This window comes from Malaclemys terrapin, chromosome 6 (assembly GCF_027887155.1).
Source record: "Malaclemys terrapin pileata isolate rMalTer1 chromosome 6, rMalTer1.hap1, whole genome shotgun sequence".
Lineage (NCBI taxonomy): Eukaryota > Metazoa > Chordata > Testudines > Emydidae > Malaclemys > Malaclemys terrapin.
The window spans coordinates 39,343,372-39,357,682 of NC_071510.1; the positions used below are offsets into that span (position 1 = coordinate 39,343,372).

General features: G+C 41.0%; 1 protein-coding gene across 3 annotated transcripts in view; it reads right to left on the reverse strand.

Moving 5' to 3' along the window:
* Positions 1-12,194, reverse strand: part of CFAP95 (cilia and flagella associated protein 95) — a 62,002-nt gene extending 49,808 nt beyond the window's left edge. For 2 of the 3 annotated variants that reach the window (XM_054031256.1, XM_054031255.1), the window contains exon 1: positions 11,848-12,194. In XM_054031256.1, the coding sequence (XP_053887231.1) occupies positions 11,848-11,945 (98 nt within the window). In that variant the 5' untranslated portion in view covers positions 11,946-12,194. Of the gene's footprint in view, positions 1-11,511 lie in introns of all 3 variants that reach the window. The other variant, XM_054031257.1, reaches the window with a different exon arrangement.
* Positions 12,195-14,311: the final 2,117 nt, after the last annotated feature.

Genomic DNA, 14,311 nt, shown 5'->3' on the forward strand with positions numbered 1-14,311 from the left:
AAAGGATTCTTTTACTAGAATTAATTCTTTCTTTTCAAAGAGACAAGACAGATGGTCCACACATGCCTCTCACAAGCTGTTCAGGGGAAGTCCAAGCTGGAGGTCAAATTGTCATTTTAACTTTTTTTGTTTTTTGTATTAAAAAAAACCCAACAATGTCAATGTTCAAGGGTCTGACTTTAACAAAACAAAGACAAAACAAACAACTTTCCCCTTTGTGACTAGCTATTGCATGGTGTTTACAGAATTGTGTGATGATCATTCTAAGTTCTTCAGGAAAGGGACCTTGCTTTCATACTTGTCTTTAAAGCATGTAGCACACTGATGGCTCTGTATAAATACATAAAAAATAATAACCAGCATATATATTCAAGCCTAAGAACAATGGGATAAAGGGAGAGGCAGACCAAATTCTGAAATCCTTCCTTTTGTTACTTTAAGTCGGACCCTTGGTATTTTTTTTTTTTTTAGTATTACCATCTTGATCCAACTTCCAATGGATTTAGTGGAAACAATCCCACACTCGTACTTCAATATAAGTTTGATCTGGTCCTACAGTGGTCGTTTTTTAATTCAGGGATTTCTGGGCATTTCTTTCTCTATTTCTTTTTAAAGTCTAACATCTAAAATACTGGTTTTCAATCAGGCCCTGTCCTGTCAATTTGCAGGAACATATCTGACTAGATTTTCCACTGCACAGGTAAATTACCCACCCATACATGTGCAGCAAAAGTCTTCCTTTTATATACACCTTTGTTTTTTAAAGAAGGAGTGCACTGCTAATTAACGAGGGCTATTCCTAAACCAAATGACACCCTCTAGTCCCCCAGCATTTTCAACTGAACAGCATCTTAAAACAAGAAAATGCTGCACGAATTTTGGATAACAGAAACAGAGTTTCTCTTCCACCCAGTTTTCAACTGGAATGCCCAGTCAAAAAGGGAACCTGGCAGCTCCAGTCAGCACCACTTACTGGGCTATTAAAAATCTGGTAGGCGTGGCTGGCTTCCTACTTGGCAGGCTTCCTACCTGGCTCCGCATGGCTCCCCGGAAGTGGTGACATGTCCCTTGGCTCCCAGGTGGAGAAAGGGCCACAGGGGTCTGTGCACTGTCCCCCCCCCACCCTGAGCACCGGCTCCACACCTCCCCTTCGTCAGGAACCGTGGCAGATGGGAATTGCAGGGGCAGCGCCTGAGGGCAGAGGCAGCAGGCAGAGTCGCCTGGCCGGGCCTCCACTTAGGGAGCCAAGGGTCATGTCGCCGCTTGCAGGTAGCTACCTGAGGTGAGCGCCATCCGGAGCTCACACCCCAAAACCCTTCCTGCAACCCAACTCCCTGTCTCAGCCCTGAGCCCCCTCCCACACCCAAACTCCCTCCCAGAGCCCACACCACGTACCCACTCCCACGTCCTAAACCCCTGCCCCAGCCCACAGCCTCCTCCCGCACTCTGAACCCCTCAGCCCCAGCCTGGAGTCCCCTCCTGCAACCCAAACCCCTCATCTCCAGAGCCCGCACCTCCAGCCAATGCCCTCACCCCAACCCCCTGCCCCAGCCTGGTGAAAATGAGCAAGTGAGTCAGGGTGGGGGAGAGCAAGCGACAGAGGGAGGGGGATGGAGTGAGCGGTGGTGGAGCCTCGGAGAAGGGGGGGCAAGGGTGTTCAGTTTTGTGCAATCAGAAAGCTGGCAACCCTACCCATGGTCAAAAATGTTTGAGCTGGTTTTCCCTCAAAATAAATAAGTTATCTTTGAGCAGAGACCAAGTGTAGAACTGAATATTTCAGAAATAAAATGCAGCTGCAAACAGCGGGAATCAAATAGAAAACTTTATGCAATCTTAACTCTAGTGATCATTGTTATCCTGATACTGTATAATACTTCGTCCACCAACATTGTCACTTGTCAAAAGGATTAAACAGGGACTTTCAAATAAACATGCCATTGTAGCTAAATCTCCTGATATTTAGTGTTTCTTTAAAGCGCTAGTCCCTGGAATCAAGTGATTATACAGGGGTCTCGGCTTTCATAGAAAAAAAAGTGTTCTAGTCCTCATGGTTGCAAAGAAATGCATGAAAGCATGAGCTGAGTGTACCCTATGGCTCAGAAACCAGAAAACAAAGAAAAGAACCCCAAATTTTTTATTTTTGAAAATTTTCAAGCCAATCTTATAATTTTCTAGGCTTGACTTGTGATTTTTAAACACATGGTGTTGGCAGTACTACTAGCTAACCACTGAGCTACCCAAGTTCACAGTTTCCCGTGGAGTGTCCTCTTTTTTAAATGTTTGAATATGGTTACCCTAACTTGTAATAGATACAAAATTTACTGTAAGTGAAAGTACTCTGAAAGACCAAGAGCTAGTAAAATAAAGATGAAAAGTTACAATAATAAAAATCAATTTATATTAAAAAAATTACCACTAAAGATTTGGTTCATACAGGCCTGATCCACCCCCTTACACTTGGTAACTTATTCCATAAGTGATGTCAGTGATTTCAGTAGGCCTATTCACCGAGTAAGATTCTACTCAACATGTGTATGAGTGGCAGAAACTTAGAACCATTCAGGCTTTTATATAGTGCTGTAAAAATCCTCAAGAGCCTGCATAGTTTGAGAGGGTGGGGAGAAAGAGGTTAAGTTTGGATATTTTGGGATCTCTGTTACACAACTCTTCTATTGTAGCCAATAATGGAAAGAAGCATTATTCCTCTCCTGCATATTTATTTAATTTTGTTTGTTTGTTTTTGTTTGCAAAAGGGTAAGGAGGGCAAGAAAACTAAAGCTCCTCTCAGGGAACAGCAGGACAGGAAGGAAGGTATGATCTCCAAACCCTCAGAGCTTGGGGACCTTTGGGAAACTTTACTCACAACAATCTGGATTCCAAATGTTCCACAAGGAAGCTTTCCCTCTGTAGTGATCTGCAGGCATGGCTCCTCATTCTTTGTGGCAAAGGAACCATGCTGTCATTGGCCACCTCCCACCACAGCAGTAATACATCACTCTGCAAACCCATGGACAAGACCCCGATGCTACCACACTATGAGCAGCATTAACTTCTGTGCTGATAATCATTCCACTATCATAAGGCTGAGAGAGGATAATACCATGATGTTTGGTGCTTTCTTCTTCTTCCCTGGCATACCCATGACTGCCAAGCTCTGACCTGTGGAGTGGGAGCAGAGGGATTCCAAAGTGACCAAAAATAGCAGGAGCATGTTGGAAAGATGCTGCTCCCGCTCTTCTACGTTCATCACAACTATATTCTGATTGCCAGAGAGGGGCATTTGTCTTATATTCTGGGGATATTTTTGAGATAAAATAACAGATTTAACCTGATATTCAGAGATAGTGATCATCTATAAATTCCACTTAAGGAACACCATATTGACTGGATGGCCACACTATTACATCCCTCCCCTAATGCTTTACAAACAGAGCAAGGACAAATAAACATAACAGCTTTTAGGGGGACACAGGATGGAAAAGGCAAATATATTGCTAAAACAATAAAAAGGGACAGTTGACATGTATGTAATCTTCACCCCTCTACAATTTTGACCTTTGAGATTCAAAGCAGAAGTTTGGTTGTGTGTGTGTTTTGTTTTAATGTTGACCTTTTCACACACCTCTACACTTTCTAATACCAATCAAACTACTGTGAGAAAAAACATTCTCACAATTATTTTTACTGGACTGAAAGCATGAAATCCTATAAATACTATGGTAAAATCTACACTTGCAAGATTTCCAGTCCTTTTGTGTGTGGGGATGATCACATTTTAGCAGGGCAAAATTCTGAAATCAATAGGAGATTTTTCAGCTAAGGAAAACTTGGCTTCTTCTTGGCAACAAGGCTTCCTAGGTAACTCTAAAAGCATTTGAATGTTACAGTTAGAAAATAATAGAATATAAAAGTTCAAAGAGAAAGTAAGTAGCAAATCAGGAGAGTTCTCTTACGTGTATTACCTCATCTTTCAGACACTCATTATTATTTTTATTATCATAGTGCCTAGTAACCTTAGTCATGAACCAAGACCAATTGTAAAGGAGACGTGTTGTAAAAGCAAGGCAACCTGGTCACTCATAATCATTAAAGATCCCATGACACTATTTTTGAGAGTAAAGATGTTAACACCACATTCTACAAGCCACTATCCTCCAATCCCACTGAGGAGTACCTCAGAAACTATACCATCTGCTCAAGAAACTCCCTGCTATAGCACAGGAACAAATCTACACAGACACACCCCTAGAGCACCGCCCAGAGGTATTCTATCTGCTACCCAAGATCCATAAACCTGGAAATCCTGGACTCTCCTCCCCCATCATCTCAGGCATTGGCACTCTTAAAGCAGGATTATCTGGCTATTTGGACTCTCTCCTCAGACCCTACGCTACCAACACTCCTAGCTATCTTCGAGACACCACCAACTTCCTGAGGAAACTACAATGCATTGGTGATCTTCCTGAAAACACCATTCTGGCCACTATGGATGTAGAAGCTCTTTACACCAATATTCCACACAAGGATGGACTACAAGCTGTCAGGAACAGTATCCCTGATGAGGCCACGGCACACCTGGTGGCTGTGCTTTGTGACTATGTCCTCACCCACAACCATTTTAGATTTGGGGACAACTTATACCTTCAAGTCAGCAGCACTGCTATGAGTACCCATCTGGCCCCACAGTATGCCAACATTTTTATGGCTGACTTAGAACAATGCTTCCTCAAGTCTCGTCCTCTAGGGTCCCTCCTCTACTTGCACTACATTGATGGCATCTTCATCATATAGACCAACGAGAAAGAGGCTTTTGAAGAATTCCACCTGGATTTCAACAATTTCCACCCCACCATCAACCTCAGCCTGGACCAGTCCACACAAGAGATCCACTTCCTGGACACTATAGTGCAAATAAGTGATGGTTACATAACCACCACCCTATACCAGAAACCTACTGACTGCTATACTTACCTACATGCCTCCGGCTTCCATGCAAGACACATCACACAATCCATTGCCTACAGCCAAGCTCTAAGATACAACCACATTTGCGTCATCCCTCAGACAGAGACAAACACCTACAAGATCTTTATCAAGCATTCTTAAAACTACAATACCCACCTGGGGAAGTGAGGAAACAGATTGACAGAACAAGACGGATACCCAAAAGTCACCTACTACAGAACAGACCCAACAAGGAAAATAACAGAACACCACTGGCCATCACGTACAGCCCCCAGCTAAAACCTCTCCAGCACATCATCAACTATCTACAACCTATCCTGGAAAACGATCCCTCACTCTCACAGACCTTGGGAGTCAGGCCAGTCCTCGCTTACAGACAGCCCCGCAACCTGAAGCAAATACTCACCAGCAACTACACATACCACAGAAACACTAACCCAGGAACCAATCCCTGTAACAAACCCCGTTGACTACTCTATCCCCATATCTACTCTAACGACACCATCAGAGGACCCAACCACATCAGCCACACCATCAAGGGCTCATTTGCCTGCACATCTACTAATGTGATATATGCCATCATGTGCCAGCAATGCCCCTCTGCCATTTACATTGGCCAAACCAGACAGTCTCTACATAAAAGGATAAAGGGACACAAATCAGACATCCGGAATGGTAACATACAAAAGTCAGTAGGAGAACACTTCAATTTCCCTGGACATTCAATAACAAAATTTAAAAAGTAGCCATCCTTCAACAACAAAAACTTCAAAAACAGACTTCAAAGAGAAACTGCAGAGCTACAATTCATTTGCAAGCTTAACACCATTAATTTGGGCTTGAATAGGGACTGGGAGTGGCTGGCTCACTACAAAAGCAATTTTCCCTCTCTTGGTATTGACACCCCCTCATCAATTATTGGGAGTGGACAACATCCACCCTGACAGAATTGTCAACACTGGTTCTCTACTTGTAAGGTAACTCCCTTCTCTTCATGTGCCAGTATATTTATGCCTGTATCTAATTTTCACTCCATGCATCTGAAAAAGTGGGTTTTTTTACCCACAAAAGCTTATGCCCAAATAAATCTGTTAGTCTTTAAGGTGCCACCGGACTCCTTGATGTTAAACCAGATTTCTTTGCTAAATTCTAACTCAAGTACTTGTATTCTGCCTGTTTGGAATTACCATTGTTGTTGAAGTTGGATTAGTTGTTCTTTGTTTCACCCTTTTAAAAACTGTAGTGTAATGTTGCTGGTCAGAATGGCCTCTGGGGTTTGTCTACACAGTAGACAGACACCTGCAGCTGACCTATGTAAGCTGACTTGGGCTCAAGGGGCTCAGGCTATAGGGCTGTTTCATTACTATGTAGATGTCTGGGCTCGGGCTGCAGTAATGAAACAGCCCCATAGCCTGAGCCCCTTGAGCCAGAGTCGGCTGGCCCTGGCCAGCTGCAGGTTTTTCTTTGCTGTGTAGACATACCCTGGGTTTCATCTAGACGAGAATGACACCACTCCAGCAAGGGTCATTTATCTGCCACTGTCCACTCTAGTACACACTCTATCCTATATGATGGCATCCTCTCCATTTCCCAATACTGTATTCATGACGCAACTTTCTTCTTCTGTATGAAATACAAACACAATCAAGTCTTTAATTAAAAAAAATATATATTTATCTTGACTTTTTTTTATTACCTACGCATATAGACTCTTGATATTAGAACATATACCTCCCAGCTGACAATACAGACTAATCAGGGCATATTGCTCCGCTTTTAATCATACTATGAAAGTTCGTAACTCTCATGCCCAAATCCTACTACAGGGGTCAGCAACCTTTCAGAAGTGGTGTGCTGAGTCTTCATTTATTCACTCTAATTTAAAGTTTCGCGTGCCAGTAATACAATTTAACGTTTTTAGAAGATCTCTTTCTATAAGTCTATAATACATAACTAAACTATTGTTGTATATAAAGTAAATAAGGTTTTTAAAATGTTTAAGAAGCTTCATTTAAAATTCAATTAAAATGCAGAGCCCCCTGGACGGGTGGCCAGGACCTGGGCAGTGTGAGTGCCACTGAAAATCAGCTCGCGTGCCGAAGGCGGCACGCGTGCCATAGGTTGCCTACCCCCGTCCTACTATGATTTTAAAAAATTAAAAACCTTTTTTACATCTCAGCTTATTACATATATCAAAACTAGAAGGTATTCTACATACTACCAGATTGAACATACTCCTGATTAGAAAGTAGCAACAGCTGAATACAGCGTGTACAATTACATCTTGGAGGGCATAGCTCTCTTCATCCTGTGTAATGTAACCTGATGCCCTTTATGATTGCTACCAAATAAATCAATATATAAACACCAGGTATTTATGAAATACCATAGCCTTATAGATATACAGGAAAGGAAATGTAGAATATACAAGTAAGGCCACAGTAATGCATCATAAAATACTGAAAAGAGACACATAATAGGAATAATATTACATTACTCAGAGTGAAAGACACACATTGTTCTGTGAAACTGCATAATCCAAAATAACATCAAAGCAATTAAAGATATGTTGGATCATTCTGCTCTGATTTGAATTTCAGTTATAAAAAATAATTGGATTACATTAAGTAGTTAACTAATTTGTTACTTTCATTTGCTTAGGGTACTATTACAACAATTTATTTAAAATGAAAAACTGATCTAACTATTACAGTTTCCTTATTTTATACTAAATAAATAAAATTGGACCCATAGTAACAGAGCATAGTTTTAATGTATTTTAGATTATAAAAAAATCACTTTATTAAAGTTCAGTTTAATAATAGAAATGCCAGGGGATAGAGAAAATGATTAATTATTTCTAAAAATAAAAGGATTTCTCATTATTTTCATTCTGAAAAACAAAACCCTTTTGCTTTATTTAACTTGAGAATCAGGATGGCTTTCTTATTAGCTAACCACTCACCACTCACCAAAACAAATAGGTTTGTTATCATACTTCTGCACATCACATCCAAGGCTATTCCCATCTTTTTATGACCTAGTTATTTTATTTCATTTTTTTGCATTACTTAAATAAGAATCTGACATTATACATACATACATACAATTAAGTGGTAAGAGGTCCCCTTCCCTGATGTTTTTGTTATACTCCTTGCCAGAGCAACAAGAGATTATGGGCCAAATTTTCACATATGCAGATCCATGTAGAGAAAATACAAACAAAGTGCATCTGTGATTGCATGCAAAATCAGATAAACACATGCACAAACCATTTGATACCTAATTAGCTTTTGCATGTGCAATTCCTCTCTTTGTACACACATCTGAAAGTGTATTTTTACAAGCAAGTTTTTTGTATGTGAATCAGAACTCTAACTTTAAAAATGTTGTATATTTGCCTCTCACTCTGAAATCATTAGCGACTATGAGCTAAATTCTTGACCCCACCTACTGCAGAACCTCAATTACAAACACCTCAGGAATTCAAGTTATTCATAACTCAGAACAAAACGTTATGGTTGTTCTTTAAAAGTTTACAACTAAACATTGACTTAATACAGCTTTGAAACTTTACTATGCAGAAGAAAAATGCTGCTCCCCTCCCCTTTGTTTTTAGTAATTTACAAGTAACAGTACTGTACTGTATTTGCTTTTTTATTATTATTATTATTTGGTCTTTACTGCTGCCTGATTGTGAAGTGTGTGATTGACTGGTCAGTTTGTAACTGTGTTATTCTTAACTCTGAGGTTCTACTGTACCTATGCAGAGTTCACAAGGAAATCAATGGGAGTTATATCAGAGTATCTGAAGGCAGAATTTGGCCCATATTCTATAATTTCAATTAATGCTAAATAGGGTTCCTATCGCCTGGCAAATTTTAAAGATACGCAGTTATGGCCAATGGGAGCTGTGGAGCCAGCCCTCGGGGCAGGGGCAGCGCTTCCTTGGCCACCCATGAGTCTAGGGGCTGAAGGGACCTGGGAGCCAATTCTGGGAGCCGCGTGGAACTAGGGCAGGCAGGGATTACCTGCCTTAGCCCCAGGCTTCTGCTGCACCGCCAGCCAGGGTCCCTTTTCGACCGGGCATTCCGGTCAAAAACCGGATGCCTGGCAACCCTAATAACCTCAGGAGACAGCGCTTTCACAGGTACAGGAACCAAGCTATGGAACTCACTAGCAGATGAAATGGATTATTAACCTCACTACATTCAAGAACTAAACACAACCCTCACCCCCTTTCCTCCCAACACTTTCCTGCAATAATAATCTCATTCTCATGTATTTTAAAAAAAACTAAACCTGCCTCTTGATAGCAAAGGAGACAGATATGATTGGGATTTTTACCTTTGTGAGGAAATGAGATGCTTGATGGTGGAGGCAATATAAATATTTAGACACATAGATAAAATAGATAGAAGTAGGGAGACTGAGGAGTGAATGGTAAATTCAGTAAACACTCCAGCAGGAGATGCTTTCAGTTTTGCTTTCATTTCTTTTTTTAAAATGAGAACCTCAACCACCATTCAGTCAGATTGGACACAATCACTCATGAATTATGACATGTCCAGAGCAGTGGATTCAGTGTAGGAGAGAGGTTTGCTTGGCTGAAGACTCAAGAGAGATGACTGAAAAGTAGAATGGCAAAACTTTTCCTATGCACATCTCAGCACCACTCACTGAAAACATCCTTGGGATCCTCTTTTCCTTTCATGAGCCACAATAGGCATCCTTTATTTTCTCTTTGAAAATCTGGTCTCTATACGTGTATTGGATAGGGGGATTTTATATTGTTGCCCAATATGGCTTTCTGCTTCTGGTTTGTCTGCTTTCAAACATGAAGTGACCAAGAGTACAGCAGTTTTTGGTATCTGGTGATTTTACACACATGGATCTTTAGAAATTGTCCATACCTTTATTTATTTGGCTCATAAATCATAATGAAGTTGGCAGAACCACACTACTATGAAATGGGGGGGGGGGAGAAACTCTCTAATTCTAAAGCTTTTCTTCCATTTAAAATTCCATCTTTAGTTATTCTTCTTACACACTGCTTCTGTTTATGATTTCAACATATTAAATTTACAATAGTTTTACTATGAATTGGTTTACTTCAGATATGGAAAAAATGCTAGTAAATAGCACATTCTCTCCTTACAATACATTTCACATCTCAGACACATGCATGAATCTCTCACAAACATTTGCAGTGCTTAACTTTGGCTAGGCTAAGTAAACTGCCAAACAAATATCAAGGCAGGGACATAATTTACTATCCCAGTGATTTTCAGAAAAGCTTTCAATAACAGTGCTGTGCTCAAATCCACACAGTACAGAAAATATATATATGGAAAAGGGTACAGGTGCAAATGCTCCTGAATTTACTCATGACACAATTATGACTACAAAAATGTATCAGATTTTAAACACGTATGAGCCCGTATGCATAGTGAAGATAATTAGGCATGAACAAAAAATAATCTGACACCATACACTAAAAATAATCGTAATACAAACATGGAGAGATAGAGAGGCAGGCAGACCAGGAATGAGTGTGGATAATATAATAAAACCATCTGCAAAATAGCTGGCAGCAGTTAAAAATGTCAATTACATATATATTGGAGCTTTTAGTATAAATCAGTTGAGGGCTCTATGGTGTCTGGTAGGCAATGCCCAAGTTGTGGGTAGTAAGAAGCCACACCACTTAAGGGGGAACATACGAGAGAGTGCAAATTGCTACACCTCTTTAAGGGCTAGACGGAATATAGCCCATAATTGTTAGCGCTCTCTAGAGATCTATTTAGGTATTTACAACCCACTCATCATGGACACATATCTAAGCCCATTTGTAATCTGAACACATTTGAAGTTTGATTCTTTCCCCATTTTGGGGGTCCCCATATTCCTCCCCTTCTTCTTCCTTGCATCATCACTAGTGTATAAATTACTCATTTTGGGGAGCTAGTCATTATTGTGAGAAAGCCAGGATGAAGAAAGGAGTCTTACACAAATTAGTTCTGAGGGATCCTATATGCATCTTGCTTCTATTTCTCCTCTGCTTAGGCATTCACAGGGTTTATTCCACCCCCTCCATGCACCACTGAACCAGATCTATACCGTCCTTAGATTTCTGTAGTTATTTAAATGGTGAGCTACTAGGTCCTAAAATATCCCCTATGCTTACTGAGAGTTTGGCCTTCGCAGCACAGGATTTTGGATATAGCTATTTTTAAGAGTATAAATTCAAATACTGCAATATTCTAGAGTACTATTTTTTTAAAAAGCCAATTGCTCCTAAAAAGATCCACTTTTTAACAACAAAAATCAGAAAACAAGAAAAAACATGAAAATTTACCAGCTTGGGCACAAAGGAACAACGGTCTACATACAACAGTTGTATTGCTTTATCTTTAAGGCTCCTTTATACCAATATAATTCCTCCATGCTCAATGCCTTGCCAGTTATAACTATTTTAGCAAAAGGAACAAACAAACCCAACCATAGTACAAACACTGTGTGCAGACCAGGCCAAAATCTACTCACCTTCCTTCGCCAAAGCTCACCATAATCTAAAAAGCCAGAGGAGTGACTTTTTGCAAGGGTATCCTATATATAGCAGAACATAACACTAGGGTGACCAGATGTCCCAATTTCATAGGGACAGTCCCGATTTTGGGAGCTTTTTCTTATATAGGCTCCTATTACCGCCCACACCCTGTCCCAATTTTTCACACTTGCCCTCTGGTCACCCTACATAACACACATCTCTAGGAGGTGTGCAGTACACAAGGGAGGAGTGGATGTCTTTTTCCCTAGGCATTTTGCTGAGTACCACATATGTTCACAGACCCAGGGATACCAACAGTGGTGCCCTCTTACCAGCGGTACATTAGGGTGGGTCTCCCATATTGCACACAATGCGAGCGCAGAGTCAAAGCCCCCTTGCGCTCCAGCACATCTGGGGGTCCTATGTCCATCCTCAGGTGGGTCTCTCTGGAGCTGCAGGACTTGCTGCACTGTACTGACCCCCCAGACCTAAGCACTCAGCCTCCCCTCTCTCCCGTTCACACACACGGGCTAGGCCCCTCCAGCAGCTCAGCCCCACTTCCCCACAGAAGCCTCCTTGCTCCCAACCCCCTGGAGTAACGCTGCGCCCAGCTCTCCCTCGCAGCACAAAAATAGTCCCTAAAAGATGCTAGTTCTTGAGGCTCCAAGTCTCTCGGGTACAACCAAAGACATTCCTACGCAGGCGCCGCCTAATCCCCTTGGTAACGAGAGACGCTGCGAGGAAGGGGGTGGAGCGAAGAGAGCTTCCGCGCTTCGGCCGGGACTATAAGGCTACGGCCTCCGAGCGAACAACGGATCAATGCGGCGCATTGCATGATGGGAAATGTAGTCCAGTAAAGACGGACATCTATTAAACCGGTGATAAACAACATGACTTTGTTTTAAAAGGGGCTGAGGGAGTTGAACCCTCTCCCCCATTTACCGCAGCACCTCCCGGCCTAACCTCTCCCATCTGCCGAGTCTGGAGGGCACAAGAGGCAACAAAGAGAGAAACAAATAGTGCTGTGATGACTTCCAGCACCCAAGGGGGCCAGGCAGGTATCTCATCATTACCTATGTTGTCTGGTAGCAGCCAGCTGACCCAGTCATGGACCAGTGCCCCCACTGTGCTAATTCCTGTACAAACAGGCCCTGCCCCAAAGAGTTTACAATCTAAGTTAACAGTATTCCTGCTCTGGAGACCAGACAGGCAGGGTGTGTCAGAAACAATTTTGCACACACAGAGCACTGAATAAATAATTTTGTTTTTGCTCCTGTTATGGTCACAAGAGGGGCCATCCAGCTATACAGATAGCCTTAGAAGTTAAAGGTGAAATCCTGGTCCCATTAAGGTCAATGGCAGAACTCCCACTGACTTCAGTGGGGTCAGGATTTCACCCTAAAGATTTGCAAGATTGGACCTGACTCTCATAAGTAGTTTAAATAGTTTAGGACTTTTTTATTGATATTTTAAATCTTCACTCCATTTGGACAAGCAGGTGCATAAGTATCGTGATTATAATTTTAGCTCATCAGATGATTTAAAGTTACCTTCAGCAAATAAATCCAAAATAGTATACATAGTTCTACTTACTTTCTATGCCATCAAGACCTCCTTGTAATAGATCTGTGAAACCAGCATTATTCCAAGGAGAGTGTAAACATTCATTTATGTAACAGGATTCAGATGATAAAATAGTAACCTTACCTAACAATATCATGTTATTTCTGTTTCTGCTATTACTGGTATCACTTCACTTTTTTGCAGTTTTTTTTTTAATATATTGTCCAAATCTTTGGAGATAAGAATCTTTGCTCTAATTTCCTTCTCTATAAATAAAAGCATGGTTTTATTCTGAAAAGTGTTGGTAAAAAGTGACATTAAGGGGTTCCATACCAATTTTGTCTCCATTATTTCCACATTAAATATGTTCTGTTTACAAGCTTTTTTAAAAAAGTGTTTTTTCTAACTATTGGCCCTGCAAATGAGAGTCACTCTGCTTTGTGCATCAGCACCTGTAATGAGGATTCTATAGGCCAAAATATCGCAACTGCAACACCTGTGCAAACCCATTTATTTCACCAGTAAATTAACTACATTGTCACTAATAGGGTAGCACTGGTATAACGGACTGGAACTTGACACAGAATTCTATTGTCAAGAAGGAAGAGAAACCTAGTTCAAACTCTTTTACCTTCTTAGTTATGTTGGCTCTGCTGGAATAATGGGAATAAAAATGTAGTGGAAACTTACTTTTTGTCATTAAAGTGGTCAAATAAAACCCTGAATGCATTCAGGGAGCAGATCTGTTGAGTAAGATGCTTCCATTTTCATTCACTTTTCAGATTAGAGCTGCACTTTAAATATTTAAACATGTTGCAGACTAAGTTAATTAACTTTTAGTTTGCCCCATTGAACAGCTGAAAAGTGTGTATTAAACTGCCATTCACTTCTTCCTTTTCAGCATGTCTGTAAATGTTTATGGATGACTAAAGTCAGCTGCCAATTTACTTCTCTTTACAAATTACAATTAAGCCTTTAATTGATGTTGGTGTTCTCTAAGGCTATGTCTACACTACAAAGTTAAGTTGACTCAAGTTATATCAATGTTCATCTACCCCTGTAATTAAACCACTGTTGCACATCCACACAATGCTCCTAGGATGGTGGAGTGCGTCCACAGTAGGTGCTCTTGCATAGCTATCCCACTGTGCAACTTGCCACCATCTGCTGCTGGGTGTTCTGGGAAGGGTTTGCAGTGCCTCATGGGAGAGGACTCAGCATTCCATGATGCAG